Source organism: Poecilia reticulata, chromosome 1 (genome assembly GCF_904066995.2).
Source record: "Poecilia reticulata chromosome 1, P_reticulata-male-v2, whole genome shotgun sequence".
Taxonomy (NCBI): Eukaryota; Metazoa; Chordata; class Actinopteri; order Cyprinodontiformes; family Poeciliidae; genus Poecilia; species Poecilia reticulata.
Window position 1 is genome coordinate 18,674,078 of NC_088830.1, and position 19,205 is coordinate 18,693,282.

A 19,205-nucleotide genomic window follows, 5' to 3' on the forward strand; every position below is an offset into this window, starting at 1 on the left:
TTCAATGCACCTCGGAATAAAAACGATACATTTAAGAGCAATAAAATTCGGTCTGCCTTTATAAATAATAACGGCATTACTTTAAATAAATATTTCCAGGACATCAAACTATCACGTGACGTGAAGTGTTTGACTCGTTTTCTTACGCACAATGCAATATAATTCTTCGTATAAAATAAAACTGAATAAACCAACATAATACTAACAATATATTATGATGAACATCCATATCAATATTAGGGGTATAATTACAGAAAAAAAACTAATTTATCTTATCTAGTAATATAAAGGATAACATAATATAAAATGTAAATGCACCACAAAAAATGATGAGAGTAAAAATCGAAATATAACATGTTGTGTGGTAAAACACAAAGAAGAGAATATTTTGTGACAGTTTGCTGGAATCTGGTATGAAATGTGGCTCTCATGTTACTTCAAATCAAAATAAGAAACTCTTGTTGAGCTGCGTGCATTGGTTTTCTTTTTGTAACAGGTGGAACCAGTACACGCCTTCCACTGATTGTGATGAGGGCCACAGAGGAGATTGACAATTGGCCACCAGCCTGCCAGCTTCCCTTTTATGGGAGCTCAAGGTGTGGAGGGAGCGACACCTACTGGTTCCACCTGTTACATTTTGTTTTGTTTCTGCTTCAAATAAATTAAGAACTCTTGAATATGAATAATAAATAGTTTAAAATACATATGTGTGGTAAATAATAAAAACATGCTAAAATTTGTATAGTTTCTGGCCCTTGATAATCATCTTAAATTAATCCAGTCGAGTTGAAAAAGAGACCAGTCTTAAGTCGGTGCAGTATTTTGTTTTAGTAATATTTCTTGGAGAAACTAGTTTGGTACCATTTTCTGGAAAGAGGAGCTGGAACTGATCCCACAATAGACTGAACACATAAAAGTTAGCTGCTATCTTCCCATTGCCTCATTGTTCTAACTGATGTTCAGAATAATAATTGCATTGTGTAGAAGCAATAATGTTTTAGAAAAGCATTTTAAATGTAACAATAAATAAATAAATAAACTTAAAAATGGGATAGGCATTTGAGTTTAGCCCCCTTTTCGCTGATATGCCTGAAATCCAGTTCAACCAACTGCCAGCTGTTCCATAAAGATGCCAGAGGTTTGTTACAAAACATTACATCAAGTTTAAAGATTATAACAAATCAACCAACTTACCAAGATATGATTTGTTACCTAAGCGAACAGCTTCTGCGAACTGTGCATGCTGAGCGTCGATTTATGATGGGGTTTATAGTCTCTGTTCAAATCAGTCTTAGTGAGTGTTTGCAGGGACTAAACATACCAACAGCATGTGCTAAAACAAACTCACATTCATCATATGTACATAAGCAAAGCTGAACCTTCTTCTGTTTGTATGACAAATGGAAGGATGAGAGTTAATATATACAAATATTTCTGGTTCAAGTATGACCCAGAATAAATGATTTCTTTGCTTTGAGGATGTTTAAAACGAAATAATTATTATTTTTTTCTTTACAAGCTGTTTAAAGATTTTAAGGCTCTCAAACATGACTAGCAAGTACAGAGAGGAAAGTAAAAAAAAAAAAAAAGTAGTGCTAAATATTAAAGGCTTTCCACCACAAATAACACTAAGGAAGTAAATGGCTTCTTAAATTTGATGTAATACATGGAGAAATAAATAAATTCCTTGTTTGTCTGAAGATACCCAAGTGTAATTTAATTCAGAAGTCGTATATATATATATATATATATATATATATATATATATATATATATATATATATATATATATATATATATATATATATATATATATATATATATATATATATATATATATATATATGTCCGGTTGGTAATGGCGAACCAACCGGACATTGTGGTGGTGGATAAAGAAAAGAGGAAAGCCGTTGTGGTGGATGTAGCAATACCAAGTGACTACAACATCAGGAAAAAGGAGCATGAGAAATTGGAGAAATACCAGGGCCTCAGGGAGGAACTGGAAAAGACCTGGAAGGTGAAGACCACAGTGGTGCCTGTCTGTGGTCATCGGGGCCCTCGGGGCAGTCACCCCCAAACTGGAGCAGTGGCTCAAACAGATCCCAGGAACAACATCAGACATCTCAGTCCAGAAATGTGCAGTTCTAGGCACAGCCAAGATACTGCGCAGAACCCTCAAGCTCCCAGGCCTCTGGTAGAGGACCCGAGCTCAGAGGATGAAGCAGACCACCCGCGGAGGGTGAGAAGGGAATTTTTATTTATATATATATATATATATATATATATATATATATATATATATATATATATATATATATATATATATATATATATATATATATATATATATAATTTTGATTGCAGTGTTAGTTCCAACCTCTGACTCAGAAGCATATTCATGATGTGTTACACCACGGGACAATAAAACATTAGATTAAATATTTAAAATCTATACTTTTTCATAGTATATATTTGTTAATTCAAGGCATATTCCATGATTTATGACCATGTAATTACAATTTACATGAATTAATAATTGATTGATTTATTTACTGAAATATCTCTATATTTCATTGTATGTTAATATATATGCTCATGGTATATCTCTGCATTTAATTACATAAAAAGCATTTTTGTGAGCTCTTTTCTCCCTCTATACACTTTTTTACCCCAACTCAAGAATTGGGAGTTCAAGAATATTTGCTGTTCTTTCTTTCTTTCTTTTTATATTAAATGACTGAAATTATTTCTAATACAGTGTGCCTTACACAATGTACTCCTTTAGCTGTTTTGCTCAAATGTACAAATCCATAAATCTGTCTTTGAGCAGTATATCAACCATCACAACCACATTTTATCATGTCACTGATTAGTTCAGTCTGTGTGAGTTTAATATTATCTCAAGAGCAAGAAATATTTGGGCAATTAGACACTGTTCAGGAAATGTTTTCATAATGGTTAGGTAATTTAAGTGATCAAAAATAGACTTCAGTGACCATGAAGAGGCAGCAGAATTGCACACTGGCCTTGTCTGGCCTGAATGTAACTTTTACAATATGAAGAATAAGATTTTAGTCAGAATAGTTCCAGAACAATAAGAAACAGCTCTGATTATGTGGAACTATGTTGAAAAAGCTTTGAACAGTTTTCAATGCCAATAGATCCCCTCATTACCTCGTTAAATATAGTAACACCATGTTTCATTTATGGTAGCTATATGTTCTACATTCATACTTTTACTAACTGATCATAAAGTTGGTGAATCACTCATCACTCAGGACATGTATGTAGAGTACGTCCTGAGTGATGAGTAATTTTGTCATTCAAGTTAATTTATTTGCCAATGGATTCTTCTAAAACATTATGAGATAATGCATAAATTCATAGCTGTGTGTCTCTAAAATCCTGGCTTCTTGCCCAATGACTGCTGGAGATAGACACCACCCTCCTTCTATCCTGTAAGGTCTACAGGGTTAAAAAAAATGGAAAACAAATTTTCACATAAGTGTTACATGTTTACTAAGTGAAGTTATTGTTTTAAATCCCTTTTTGATTGATTTAATGTGAAATGTTTGTCACATTAGCCCATGTTGTAGGTTGAAAACCTTAGCCAGTAAGTTGGGCCGGACCAACAGCCCCTCCACATTCTGATAAATGAACTCAGGTCATGGTTTACCCAGGACTGGGGGAAGTAGATAAACCAATCAGAGTAACTCAGAAGTTTTTGAATGTGAATTCCGAGTAAATTCTTTACCAGAGTCAAATGTTCAGATTTTTAGAGCATTTTAAATGTGGAATCCATTATGATTAAAATATAGAGAAACACTGATAAGGTGTTTGCCCTACAAATAATACCTAGCTACCCACTTGTTGCATAATACTATACATCTCACAATATCAAATAAAAATTAAGGGAAGCACAATATAGGACACCATAGCCAATCAAAAAGGAGTGAATAGAAGCATATAGCTCATTGTCTGTCACCCTTCATCATTTTAATAAGGCTTTTTTTAAATGAGGTAATCTTTGATAATAAAAGTGTGTTTTGTGATCTGAAACATTTAAATGTGACAACTAAAAGAAATCTGTGAGGAGGTGCAAACTTTTGATTTACTACTGTATTACCTCAGAGTGCAACACAAAAATTCTCTACATTTCTTTTGCATTAAAGGTTCACAACATCAAGGACTTTCCTACCAGTCTGAAAGCATAACAGAACAGCAATTGAATTTTAAGTGTGACTTAATCAACTGAGAATGGGAGCCTGGTTCATACAGAAAACCAAATCATTGCTGATTACCAGAATGCAATTCAGACATGCTGCAGGACAGACTAACCAAAGGACAAGCATCACTACATAAATCCACTGACCAGGACACTCTGGTGGAGGTCTACGACCAAAATGATTCCTCAGTTGCACAGAAACCTTCAGGAGTTTTCAAACGCAGACATGAACAGTTTTATGTTCATGTCTGCGATCAGAGGCGTTTGTCAGGAAACAAACGCCTCTGATCTGATTAAATGAAACCAGAACAGAACCATGTGGTATTTAAAGAAATATCCCAGCTTCCTGCTGGCTCCAGGCAAATAAATCTATCTACAAACAGCCAGTGACTGAGTCCAATTTATTTACTAAGCACTAGCTTAACCCCCTTTTTTTTAAGTAAGCTTGTTCGTTTAGCAAAATCACCCGTTTTCAACAAATTAATGAGATCAAAGCAGAGTACTTTTAATGCCTAAATGTTCCTGCAGCTTCACATTTCTCTTCCTCTGCTTGAAGGACACCCTCCAGATCTCCTGCAGGGCACTCCATCAGGTAATTTGATGCAAATCAACCTCTTATTTGCATTTTCCTCTTGAAGGCCTGCTGGTTCTATCTTGAGGTGTATCTCGAAGTTTGTTCTCGAGTCTCAGGGATCCATCTGCAAGAACTGCCTCCCACCAGGACCCGAAGAAGACAGCAACAGCTGCGCTAATCTGATCAAAGACATTTGTCACGATTATCTACAATACAGACCTTCTGCTCTGCTGTGAAAAGATGGGACAAGGAAGCAAATTTTCATTTCAATTATTGGACAAATATGAAAATCTATGACATGTTATTGTAAAACGTAATGGCAACACTCTAAGAGTTTGCTTGTGGCTGGTATAGTAGCATGTATGAGTTTATGTTTTAATGTTTCGTCTTACCTATTACATGGAATATTTCATGAGATGTAATTTTATTGGAATAGCTTGGGGGATATTTCAACAGAAGAATTTAGCAGGTCAGAAGGAAAGAACTAGGTCACTGTAGCAGGATGTCAGCGTGGGTTGCTCCAAGTTCAGGCATGTTTCTTTGCAGCCCATTAACTTTTGAACGAATGAATGTTGGAGTTTTGGAAAGTAATTCATAAGTAATTCACCTGCTACACATCTGTTTACTGTCCTTCAGCAACTTTGGCCAGGCTATGCCATTTATTCATTCATTCATCTATCTGGTCTGATCAGTCCAACACATTTGCATTTTAGGGAATTTCATATGTTTTATTTACACAAAGGCGGATTGTCTGCAGGGTGATTAGCAAACCTCACAAAAGCGGAAGTTATTTTTTAATTTCCTGCTCAACATATTATACTGTGTACACAAGTGCTATATACAAGTTAATATTTTGAACGTATCATTTTTAGGCTTATTTTAACTCCAAGCTGGATAAATTTGAATGTTTAATGGATTTAAGGTGATGTCTGTATGTGTTGCAGGGGAGGGGTGGTGGAGGCCTCAACACGCTACATAAAAGCATGCATAATTATTAGGTTACTTCTTTTCTTTAGGCCAGATGGATTCAAAAAAAGAGACATAACCAAATCTAAAAAGTCAAAAATTACTGAAGGTCTTTCGGGAGGATGAGTTACTCTTGAAATTGCTCGAATGATGTGGAGCTTGATCCCAGAACAATCAAAAGTTTTGTTGCAAACTTTTTCAGTAATAATAATAATAATAATAATAATAATAATAATAATAATAATAATAATAATAATAATAATAATAATCTTGAATCCAGCTGAACACACTGCTACATTTATGTTCATAATTACCAGTTTGGTAGCCTCCAGTTCAGTTGTTCATCTGGGTTGAGAACAGAAAAATCTTGCATGCGACCAGTGGGTTGGAAATAATTTCTCATGGCTGATAGGTTCCTCAGATAGCCTACACCAGCCCCTTTTGCGCATGGATTGGCCTGCCGCTCTTTTTCATTACTTGCTCATTGGCTTTTGGCAACGCTGGTTCCCTGCCATCAGCTGCCCATGCAGCTTCCCAATGAATATTGTATGCGCTCTCGGGATGTGCTTTTGGTGATGATTTGAATTTGCACCTAGACGGAGTACGGAGGTATCCAGATGAGCAAGACGAGATGATGGGGATGCTCGCAGAGAGCGCAGCAGCTCGGTCACATCTGCCCCCCTCTGAAATGAGATAATACTCAAGTGCAGCCAGAAGATTGTTCGCTTAGAAAAGGGGAAGATGTTTTGCGCTAAACTGAAAGAATTGAAGCTATCAGGAGAGTGCCCGTTCTCCGGCAGCGCCAGAAACGATGAGCTCGGAGACTTTGAGGAGCGCTCACTTGACGCTGCGGATTTATCGCCTATTTCTAAGGACGTGCATGGAAAAATAAGCCAGTCTGCACCTCGACTGAAGACAAGCAGAGCCAAAGTTAACCTGCACACACTTGGCGACAGCATCCGAAAATTGGCATGTCCAGAGGTAACTTAATAATAACATGCATGATTTTGCGTCTCATGTAACCAAACAGAAAAAAAATTAACTGTCTTTATTTTCTTATTTTTTATTTGTCGCATTTCTGTAGAAAAAGCAGGGACCCTAGTACCTGTACAAACCTAAATAAGGAAATTCTGTAATCCTGATATGATTAAACCAATTGAATTCAAGTCTCTACCATTTTATAACCTTTAACTTGCTGGACACTTTGTGATACAGTTTCAAAGGTTGCACACTGCTCTCCAAAGAATGATGACACTAGCAGATCACAGCAGGGACTCTGGGAGGTAACTTGTCTTTATTTTTCATTTGTATTTTTGAAAAACACAGCAGACTGTATTCACTGCATGCATTTCCTATCTGAAAAATCTTTGCTGTGCCTAATCCACCTCAACAGCTTCTTACCTCTCACGACATAAGAAGCTGCAGCTCATTTGGATCATCTGTTTCCCAATACATCACAAATTCTTCCTGTCAGTCTCACTACCAGACTGGCACTAATGAGCATAATAACAATAAGGGGGGATACAGAGTGGGGCTGCTATGGATACTGGGAGTAAAAAAAGAAATGGCTTTTTTCCACCTAGAGGAAATGAAACACACACACACACACACACACGCACACACACACACACACACACACACACACACACACACACACACACACACACACACACGCACACGCACACACACACGCACGCACACACGCACGCACAAACACTATTCACTCAGGATCAGAATTGGACATTGATCTGAAAGTGTTATTTCTTCACATTCAATTAGCTCTGACTTACCTGCTACACTGTTTCAGTGGTGTTTTGGTACATTTGAGGCAGCTACTTAGATGCCATGATATAGCAAATATTTGGAGGAGTTGAACTGGAAAAAACATTTGATAAAAAATTTCTGAAAGAGTTTTTATTGTATGAGTGGTAAGCACAAAATGGTAAGAGATTCTCATCATCTGATAACCTTGAATGATCACATAACGGCAACAAGGGTTCATATGTTCGCAGTATTTTCACATCTATGCTTTGATTTATTTATTTATTTTTTTGTAAAATAGAAAAGCAATAATTATGCTAAATAATAAAACATATAAAATGGCATGTTTCTATTGTTATTTACATAGTTAGTAAAAACTAGACTGATAAAAGAAACAAGTTAATTCTTCTCAAAATATTTTATAGTTTTACAGTTCTGAGTAAAACTAAAGGTATTACTAATGTGTTATCTGGTTAATTATGGAGAGCTCTCTTTGTACTCAATAGTTTCACAGTTCCCAGCTGACAAAACAACAAGAACACCTAAAGTTGTTTGAAGTTTACTTAGCCTTCTAGACATCAGAAGAACTAGGAGGGCATAAATAAGACAATAGTTATGTACTTAAATATTACTTTATTATTCAAATCAACACTGTTTTTAATCTGCACACTGTTAAATCAGTGTGTAAAACTGTTCAACATAATTTAATTTCAAGAAGTACTCATTGAATTCTGAGACATCCATCAATTAATATTTTAACAATTTGTTAGTGGGTAGTTTTATCAATATGTTCTGCCAGAACCAGCCATTTGAAGACATTGGTGATCTTGATATGGCTCCTGTTCTACACCATGGTTGTTTGAGTTCTGAAAACATCTGAATTTATGCTCCAGATCACTTAAGATAACTTGGACTTAAATAACTGTTAACTGTAATTAACAGTGTGAGGGAAAATCTTTGTTTTAAAAACTTTACATACCTTGACGATGGCCACCAGTCTGTTTACTTGCCAGTAAAAACATGCTTACCTGAGCTTAGCTACTCCTGACTGAATATGTTATTTGTGGGCTTTTCAGTCCAGCAGCTTGCTGTGCTCACTACCAGAACTGCAGTGATGAACTGGAGCATTTGCTTGAGATGATGAACAGTTATTCGACCAAAACAGGTACTGACAATCCTGGCAAAGGACGGCTCACACAACAATGATGGGTTGCGTCATATCTTCATCTGTTTCTCCTCATGTGTTTGACAGCAATCCCAATGGAGGCTTTGGAAATTGCTCTCGGCGAGGAAATCTTCAATATGTGCTATGAGGAGGACAAGCACATTCTAAGGGTGGTGGGGGGTGCGCTGCACGACTTCCTCAACAGCTTCAACGTCTTGTTGAAACAGAGCAGCGTGCCGCCCAACCCGGACAGAGACAATTGTGTAAACGAACCATCGGTGCTGTGCTTGGACAAGGATCCGGACCTGCTTACTGTCTATTTCTTCAACCCCCGCCCCTCCACTGAGCTTTTTTTCCCTGGTGTCATCAAAGCTGCTGCACGTCTGCTGTATAACACTACTGTGGATGTTTTGAAGGATCCTCCCAATGCTAAAGACACCATTTTGCAGTCCAGCCCTCAGCCCAGTCTCCTGTACACAGTTGTAGTAAAGGATGCTAAAACTCTCAGCCCCAGTCCACTCCGGGCTACCTCAGCAGGGACCCTCCCTACTTCCTTGTTCTCCACTATATTCCCTTTCCACCTGATACTTGACCAAGACATGGTTCTGGTTCAAATAGGACATGGGCTCAGAAAGAGACTGTTTAGGAAGGATGGACAGAGACGGTCTTCGACCTTCCAAGAATACTTCTCCATTGTCTCCCCACAGATCAAATGCACCTTTCAGGGTATTCTGACCATGCTAAATGCACAATTTATCATTCGGATCAAGCATGGAGTCCCTACTGCAGACAACACAGGGAAGGTATGTAGATGTAAATTAAATGATAGAGACTCACTTAGAAATCAAGTGTTAAGTGGGATTAGATTGATTTGCCCTGACTAGTTGATTAAAAACATACTTTCTTTTCTGATCAGTGAAAGCACTAGATGATAGCAATCATACTCCTTCCTTGGTGTGGAAGGCATTACTAAGAAGTAACAAAAATAGCTATACAGGATTGGCGAGATGTTTAAAATGAGTTCAGAGAAAGCAAAGAGATGTAAGAAGCTGTTTAAAGGTGTATTGTATTTTTTCATGTTGAAACTCATTCATTTTTGTTGCGGTTTTGTTGATGTTCTACATTTTCTAGCGTGCATACCCAGAGATCACTCTTTCAATAATGTGAGCATTGCTAACTGTGCTAATTGCTAGTTTGAGATGCTAAAGACAGTAGCTTAAAAGTGTAATCACATACAGTGGCACGATTCTTCTCCCGTTACAAATAATTAAAACCCACTACTAGGAGTAGAGACTTTAAGGGAATATTTTGAAGGCTGTTTTTATAACATTGTAAGAGAAACTACAACACAATAAAAATAACATCATCGGGTCAAAGCTTTACAAGAACCGGAGCTTGGTAACTGGCCACAGGATTCTGATTGATGCATCTCTGCTAAAAAAAAAGGGACGTTCTTGATTCATGAGGCTGAAAATATTCTCATGGTTATGTTGATATTAAAAGGAAAGAGACATAGGGTTTAAAAAAATGGAGCTGTTTACAAGCAGTCAAGCCTATTAGTGTTGTACTTGAGCACACTTGTCCCGAGGTGGAGATCAACATTATACCCCCAGTGGAGATCAGAAGCAAATGTCAAAGCATTTTACCCATCAAATGCAGAGCCATGCTGGTGCTATTTCAGCAAGAGTGCACAGCAATCGGTCACCCTGACAAGCAACAACAACAAAAAAAAGCATCAACGAGTAAACGTGACGGTGGTGTAAAACAGGTGGAAATCTGTGAGTGGGTGAGTGAGCAGACACAGCAGTGTCTTTCATCTGGAGTCAATACTGTGTTACCGGCAGCTCCCCGGTGTAAAAATACGACTGCGATGTCAGTGGAAGTGACACAATTAACCTGAATTATGTTGCAATTTGAAAACACTCCTGCTGCTCTGCTTCACCGCCCACACACGAGCCTATCAAAAATAACAAATGCTTAGATTGATATAATTGTTTTGCAACTTTGCAATGACATTCAAAACAAAAACAAAATATATTTTTAGAAGTGAAAATTTTCGGTCTGTCTGTGCAAAATTCAAGACGTATCAACTTTGAGTATTAAACTTGATCAGAGTATCGGTTCCCAAATAGAAATAATAGTAGTTGTTCTCTAGGAAAATGAAATGCATTATAAAGTTCATTTTCTCTGAGGCTCTCTTCAAAAGGGGAAGGAGAAGAGGACATGCCAGTTGTTAAATTAAAGGCCAGAAAATAGCTGCAAGATTATATTTGCTCACGAAAACCAAAATATACAGTCACAGCAATAAAATTCTTAAACCAACTGGAATTGTATCAAACAAGACTGAAAGAGGAAGATGGGAAGTAATAAAATCTGAAAGCCTCACTGTTAAGAGAACTGCAGCAAAATGCCCCAATGTCAGATTAATACAGGAAAACATGGATATATTTAGAGTCTTTTTACTTCAGGTGTACCAAGAAATGGAGACAATGCTGGATATCCCATGAGAAAGTATAACAAACCTTAACACATACCTTTGTATAACATTAATCAACAAGTTCAGTTTTATAATCCTACCACATAGCACACAGTTTACAGACGTCATTTTGCTGACATGCTTTTTCACTGGTATGTGCTCAGAAACCTTTGAAAAAAATCAAACTTAAACTGGAAAAAAAATCAAAATTCTCATCTGTATGAAAATCACGAAAAGCAGAAAATCACCCTACAAAGAATTGCAAATTTGCAAGTCATCACAGGCTGTAAGGAGAAGAATAGATCAGTGTATTCTTCATCAGAGCAAATGTAACCTTAATGATAGTGAGGGATGAAAAGCAGAGGTATAATTCAGCCGGCAGACAAGCACTATTAATGTCCACTTTTGATGTCTGGACCAAATATAACATCAATTCATCTACATGCTGCTGAGACAAAAAATCAGTCTGGACTACAGTGGTTCGTTAGTGAATTAATGACATCTCCCCTGGCAATGCTGCGATGCGGTTAGTGAAAAGTCCCTCTGATAAGGTACTTTGAATTAGAATATAAATCGAGGATTTAGCCCTCTAAACTTGCGACCGACAGAAACCCATATCCAGCTGTGGTTTTATAAATTTTGAATTTGACATGTTTGGGTTGAGTTTCTCTCGTGTTTATATTTACACACAGTCATAAAATTAAGTGTATTTACATCGTATGTTAGATAATCTAAATACATGGAGGCCAAAAGAGAAAATTATTATTTTTTTCTTACATAGTTGATCAGAAAATGATTCATACCCCTTGAAGATTTAAATGTAAGCTAATCTTTTACTTTACCAGCAAGTGTCTTGTGACTGGAAGTAATTTTAACAGCTTGATGTCGACTTAATTCTGTTTGGCTCATGCCAAGTAGGAATTCCAACTTTTGACATTGCATTTTATGGATGAAATATAGACAAAAACAGTTTGCTTTTCAGTATAAAAACCCAATTTACATTTATTAACTATCTTTTGTGAAATGTCAGTCTGATTTCCCACCAGAATAAAACCAATTGGTTGAATGAAAAACATTTAAAATCTTAATATACAAGGTAAATTAATCATTTTGGGGTGTAGTTGTATCCTCTGAAGTCAGGGAGCTTTACTGGAAACGCTGCTTACATGCTGATCTTTACACACGTCTCTTACAAAAGTGTAAGCCACGTTCCTCCTTAGTCAATCTTTGTCATCTTTCTCTTTTTCCTCCTAGCTCATGGACCTTAAAGGTCAGATGATTTACGTCTCAGAGTCAAATGCCATCTTGTTCTTGGGTTCACCGTGTGTAGACAAGCTGGAGGAGCTAACGGGCTGCGGCCTCTACCTGTCAGACATTCCTATCCATAACGCACTTCGGGACGTGGTCCTGGTTGGCGAGCAGGCCAAAGCCCAGGACGGTTTGAAGAAGAGGCTGGGGAAAGCCAAGGCGGCCCTGGAGCATGCTCACCAGGCCCTGGAGGAGGAGAAAAAGAAGACGGTGGACCTCCTCTACTGCATCTTCCCTGGAAAAGTGGCACAGCAGCTGTGGCAGGGTGAAACAGTTCAGGCCAAGAAGTTTGATCAAGTTACAATGCTGTTCTCTGACATAGTGGGCTTCACGGCTGTTTGTGCGGTCTGCACACCGATGCAAGTGATCACCATGCTCAATGAGCTGTACACCAGGTTTGACCACCAGTGTGGAGAGCTGGATGTGTATAAGGTATGCTCAAGTAAGAGGATGTACTTTATTTTGTTTAGGTGGCTGTCTGTGGATAAAACTCTAATATGTTTATGTTTGTTTTGTAAGGTGTGGCAAAAAGCTGTAAGGAGAAATGTGATTAGGCATCACAGTACCATTAACCTTATAGGTGCCTGTGCTAGCTCTCTTCAAAAATACAGATTTTATGTTTTTAAGTAAAGGTAAACACAGCCTAGTAATTGTTCATTTTTCTACAAGTTTTTTACAAACAATTTTGAAAATACTATTGAATGTAAACAAGAGCAAATAACTTCATTTTTCAGTCTGAAAATGATTATACTGACCTTTAAAAAACATGTTCAGAAATGAATGTGCATGTCTGTGTAAGTCTCTTGTTTCTGGTACAGTGGAAGTGTTACCCAGCTGATTGTCTCTGTTATTGCTTTTTTGTAACATTTTATTGTTTTGGATTATTATGCAAATATCAATTCCAAACACAGATAACCCGAGTAAATACAAAAAGCAGTTATCAAGTGATGATTGCTGTAAATAAATCAACCGAGTCTTTTCTGAAAAATTCATGGCCCTTAAACATTACAACCTCCTGTTCCACCTGCCCTCGCAACAAGTAATGGGCCTTTTCCATCTCTGCGCAGTAATTTTGAGGATTGGTACAATTTCTCCACATTGAAGCATTTTTACCAATTAACAGCCTCCTTAAAGTCAATCCAGATCATGTCATTCAAATTTTAGAGCAGCTATTCCACTTAACAACTTTAATTCTGTTTTGTTTGTCAGCCATTTGAAGGGTGAATGTGCTGTGGGGTGCTTTGGATAATTTCCCCACTGCATAAATTTGAGACAAACCTTTGTGTTCGTTTTAGTCAGCAGTCAGTCACTGCTTCCCAGTCTCTCTGGTACTGTTGAATCACTGATCAAGTCTGCAGTAGTTTATCTAAACTACTCTGTGTTATTTTGTAACCTCCTCAATGTGCTCTTAAGAGTAATTTTGGCAGGCTGGTCACTGCTGGGAAACTTCCCCACTATTTCATGTTTTCTCCATTTAGGGATAATGGTTTTCACTATGATTCATTGGAGCCCCAAACTCTTAGAAATGACTTTGTTACCCTTTCCAGACTGATGAGTGTTAATAGCTTTGCTTTCCTACTGTTCCTCAACATCTTTGATCGGTACATACTGCTGCTTTTTGAGATATTTTAGGCTACTTCATGCTATTTAAGGGATATCATGACTCTAAAATTATATCAGTAATTTGGCCGTAGCATGGCTTGCACAATTGGACAGAAAATGTGGCTAATCAGTCATTTCATGATTTAGCAAGTAAATGCAATTTGTTAATTTACAAACGGCCACGTTGGTTTAAATGTTTTTGATTTGATAGCATTTTTTTATATGTACTCAGGTTATTTTTGTTGGATCAGTGGTTGCACTTAATTGGGAGAAAAGAAAAAAAATAGATCAAATCTACTTTGACTAAAAGGTCAACTCTTAGTTTAGTTATAACAACAGTAAAGTCTGCAGACGGCTTCTAACCTGGAGCAATGTTGGATAATGTAATCAAAGTGTCAGACAAGCAAAACAGAAAGAGAAGCACATTTGTCAAGTGTCTTGTAAAATGCAATGGTTTGAGGATGCTTAAGGCCCCTGTTTCCACTCTGCATATAACCCTAAAATAGTTTTATCTAATCTGGTCAAAGTAGCAAAAGACCAGATTTATACAAATGACAAGAAGAAAAGACAGAAGTAACATTTGACTTTTAAGCATTCCTCTAGTACTGTTATTTGTAAAAGTTTTGCTTTTGGCTGTATTCCAACCTCTTCTTTTTTCACACAAGAAGCTACGGTTTTGATGAGCAGCCACTTGACATTAATCATTGTTTTAAGCTACATTGTCTTCATTTCAACATTGCTTTCAGACGTAGCTTGAATAGCTTGAAGGGGGGGAGAAAGATCAAACTAACCAAGCAATAATAATTGTGCAAATAATCTTTTGACTTCAGCTTGGGCAGACCACAAAAACCTGCTGAGAGGCTTTGTTCCGTCTCAGCTGAGCAGTCCAGAATTACTGTAACAGCATTTCGGCTCTCTTCAGGTGGAGACCATTGGTGATGCCTATTGTGTGGCTGGTGGCTTACATAAGGAGAGTGAGACTCATGCAGTCCAGATTGCACTCATGGCTCTGAAAATGATGGAGCTGTCAGACGAAGTCATGACGCCAACAGGAGAACCGATACAGGTAAGGGTCAAGCACCAATCACGGTAATACACCTCATTAAATCTAATTGTGCAGACTGCAGTGAAGTTGGAGAATGTTCATGTGAAGAGTTTTAAACAGGCAGAGATTTCTCTGATCTAGAAATGTTTTCTGTCATTACTGAAATACTTTCAGTTTTAGAAAAACAAATTAAATTGTATCTTGAATTAGTTATTCATACTTTCAATGTTTTTCCAATGGTTAACTGTGAAATGCGGGGCCTTCCACTGGTAAACATGATGCTGAAAACCATAAAATAAATGTGTCTTTATGGGAAACATAATTTCACACTGGAAAATGAAGAAGAATTCTGCATTTCATCTGTGTGCTTTAATTCATTTAGGAAAAAAATTCTACGCTAATAAACAATTGTCGTAAACAAAATCAGCTTTGCCATAGTTATCAATGCAAATAAAACAAGTTGTATTTCTACATTTTTCAGTGTGACAGAATATCTAAGAGCTTTAGGGTAGTTGTCAATAAGTATATGTTTTTCTGGGATTTAAACATAAAATTACCCTGAGATTGATTTCTATTAACTTCTATTAGCTTTGCTGGAAAAACCATCAGAAATAGTTACTAGAATCTGAGCTTGACCATACGTGCAAGTTCACATATTTGAGTTTGATTTGGTTCTGTAATAGGCTTGCAAAGTGTGGCCTGTTGTATGTCTAAACACAGTCAGGCAGCTAATCACAGCAACCAAATGCATGGAGGAGAAGCATCAATATCACTTCTTTGTGTGGTCCTAGAAAATACCAGCAACATATATTATATTAACAAACTTTGTTTGGCCTGGGAGAGGCAAGACCTTTTAAAAATAAAACATGGATTCTCACATTCACTTCTTCCCAGGCTACATATTTATCCTAAATGCCACCATTGACATTTTTAGTGGTTGCTATTGCTCTCTCTGAAGTCCACTTAACATACCAACATCCTTAAACAGTTAGGATGATGAGTGATTTTTTTAAAATAATAAACATGGAAATGAGAATGCAAAAGTTAGACTTAAGCTAAAAAAAAAGATAATTAGAGAATTATATAAACGTTTGACTGATTCCATCTTCATCCCTCTGCTTGAACATGACCTCAAATATACTGTTTGATCTTCAGTATAGCTCCCCAGAGCCCTGATCTGAGCTTCGTAGGACATGATGTCCATGTGGTTGTTAAGTGGAGTTGGTCAAAGATTTAAGAAATTGCTTACCTTCATAGCTGCTGTTCAAAATATTTAGCATGTTCATTGAGTGCTAACAAATTGTATCCGGTTTCATGAAACAAATAAAAAAAATTAAATCTATATCAAATGTACCCTCCCTTTATTAAGATTTGGCTATTATACTTGCTACATTTTCACATTAATCTGCTTAAGTATCACTTTGCAAACTGCTGGTTACAATAAAAGTATAAAAATGTGCTTCTTAAACAATGCATTGGAATAGCATAATAGAGTCTTTGCACATTTTGCCCTGTTTCAGGGATTTTATGTGATAGACCAACCCACAGCAGTGTACAACTGCAGTGAAATAATTGATTTTTATTTAAAAAAAAAAAAACCTGGTACAACTATATACCTGTCAAGACATCACATCGACTCAAGCTGACAGAGGAGGCAAAGAGAAGCTTAATCAGAGAGGGACCTGATAAATTTGGAAGAGGTGCAGAGAGCCACAACTTGGGTGGGAGAATTTCTCAACAGTAATTATTTCATCTTCCAGCTGGAAAATGGTTCTGAAACATACAGACAGAGCCACTATGAACTGGTTCCAAAGAAGGCATTTTTATAAAAACATGAATTTGTGTTGTCTGGTCAAAATTAAAATCTGTAGCTGGATTTAAACATCAGCATTTACAAATCCTCCCCATTTCATTTATTTCATCAAAAAAAGACAAAAAAAAAAACCAAAACAGTTATTATTCATATACGGAAAAATACTCACCATAGAATGTAAAGAAAAGTAACCAAAAAGCTGTAGGTTGAAGCCAATACATAGACACTGTGCAGATGCCCAATTCATACAAGCAGTGATCAGGAACTTATCTTTTCTTGTCTTCCAGATGAGAATTGGTCTCCACAGTGGGTCAGTGTTGGCGGGTGTAGTTGGAGTGAAAATGCCCCGCTACTGCCTTTTTGGGAATAATGTTACATTGGCAAACAAGTTTGAGTCATGCAGCCAGCCGAGAAAAATCAACGTCAGCCCTACAACGCACAGGTAAACACGCATTACAAGCAATAATGATCACAGGGAGTTTTTACAGCAACCCCTGAAGTAATTGCTTTTACCTTTGTATATGCAGTGTGTAGTATCATTTATTTTTTACTAGAGACATGGAAAGAAAAAAAACCTTTAAGTGCTTTTGACAAGATACTTAACTTTTAGGAGGGAGCTGTATATCCTCTTGAGTCAAATAATTTGCCACATTGTTTTTAGACTCATGGTTTATTTGTATGTTCTTCGTCCCAGATCGCTGAGAGGTCGCCCAGAGTTTGTCTTTGTTCCCAGGAGCAGACAGGAGCTTCCGGCCAACTTCCCAGAAGACATCCCTGGTGTTTGTTACTTTTTGGAGGCAGCCTTCAAAGTTTCAAAACCGACGACAAACTGAAGCCAAACTTCTACAAGTCCAAAAATATTAGATAAGGTTAAATGAAGAAAACAGTTGTATCGTATAATTTATTCTGAGTCTTTCATTGTTTTCAAGTGAAACTATCACAGCGGCTGTTTAAGTCATAGAAATGTCAGTTTATTGTCAAACATGTTCTCTCTGTGCTATTATCCATTTGTGCAGTGGTTGTGGAGATAAACCTGTTTCATCTTTCTTCCACAATGAGTCATCGCTGCATTTTGAGATCTTTGGAAAAATTGTGCTCGCATCAGATAAGTTGACAGTCAAGACAAGACTTTGGGACTGTTTTGTTCTTTTTTTAACACAGAGGTAAAAACTAATAAATGTGGACACTAAAAAAGCACAGAAATGCACACACTATTAACTTATAAAATATGTTTATGATGTAGCTACAGACTTTACTATGAATGGTCAAAGATCTAATTTGTTTATGTGGCACATTTAAAAAAAAAACTGGTTTACAATCACATATCAATCAATGGTGCGATTATTTGTATTCAGTCGTCAGAATCTTTTAGTCCCATGTTGGAAAGTCCAATGGAACCCTTTCTGAACTTACAATTACAACTTGTAAGTTGTAATTGTAAGTTAGAAAATGTCTTATTCAAAACATAGTCAAAGTTGCAAAAGCAATCTATAAATTTGCATTTGTGACAGTACTGTACAATTTATGTTTGTGAGCAGGTTCCTTTAACATTTTAATGAATTGCTAATCATGGCATTAGTACACAAAATAATACTTGCACTGGCTTTGTGCCTTTCAAATAAAACTAAATGTTAAAAGTAATTCCTGTATCTGAGTTCTGACATCCATGACAAATGTAATGCACCAATTCAAGCTTATACATTAAGGTAGTGATTATATAATTATGTGATTTTTTACATTTATTCTACCTGCCAAAGCACAAAGATAATATATTTGACAAGATTTCTTTCAATCAAAGATGTCCACCAAAAAGGATACTTAAGGATGCAGAATTCACTTTTATGAAATTCTGTTAATGCAGAACAGATTAAGGTGCCTTATGGGAACGCCACAGACATGTGCCAAGTAGATAAGGATTTTTCAATCACACATATAAATAAAGATTATAATTCACTTTAAAATAGACTAGAGTGATATATGAATGACATTTCTCCCACTAGCAGAATAATAGAAGTGTTTATCTAACTGTGTGTGGCTTGTTGACACAAAGCATTGTCTTCATATTAGTTCCCTAATAAGGTATGCTTTTGCATTTGTACTCATCCTACTGTGCACATCTGTAACATATTTATTACATGAGTTGTAAACACACCTTTAATATACAGAGGAAATATAACACAGGACGAGTTCAATGAATGTCTTTCTACCACTCACAGCAATGTGCTTTAATTATTGTTATATATCAAAGTGCAATAAATATTGTCATGAAA

General features: G+C 36.7%; 1 protein-coding gene across 2 annotated transcripts; it reads left to right on the top strand.

The window, feature by feature from the left end:
* The first annotated feature begins 6,156 nt into the window (after positions 1 to 6,156).
* Positions 6,157 to 19,205, top strand: gucy1a1 (guanylate cyclase 1 soluble subunit alpha 1). Of its 2 annotated transcripts, XM_008411550.3 has the most exons (8): positions 6,157 to 6,746; positions 6,981 to 7,048; positions 8,603 to 8,691; positions 8,779 to 9,494; positions 12,422 to 12,907; positions 15,000 to 15,143; positions 17,223 to 17,377; positions 17,630 to 19,205. In XM_008411550.3, exons 1-8 carry the CDS (start codon positions 6,507 to 6,509, stop codon positions 17,766 to 17,768), a joined length of 2,037 nt encoding a protein of 678 aa, XP_008409772.1. In that variant the 5' UTR covers positions 6,157 to 6,506; the 3' UTR covers positions 17,769 to 19,205. The 2 variants fall into 2 exon arrangements, with proteins under 2 accessions (XP_008409772.1, XP_017162627.1); XM_017307138.1 differs by lacking the exon at positions 6,981 to 7,048 and having other exon boundaries at positions 6,664 to 6,746.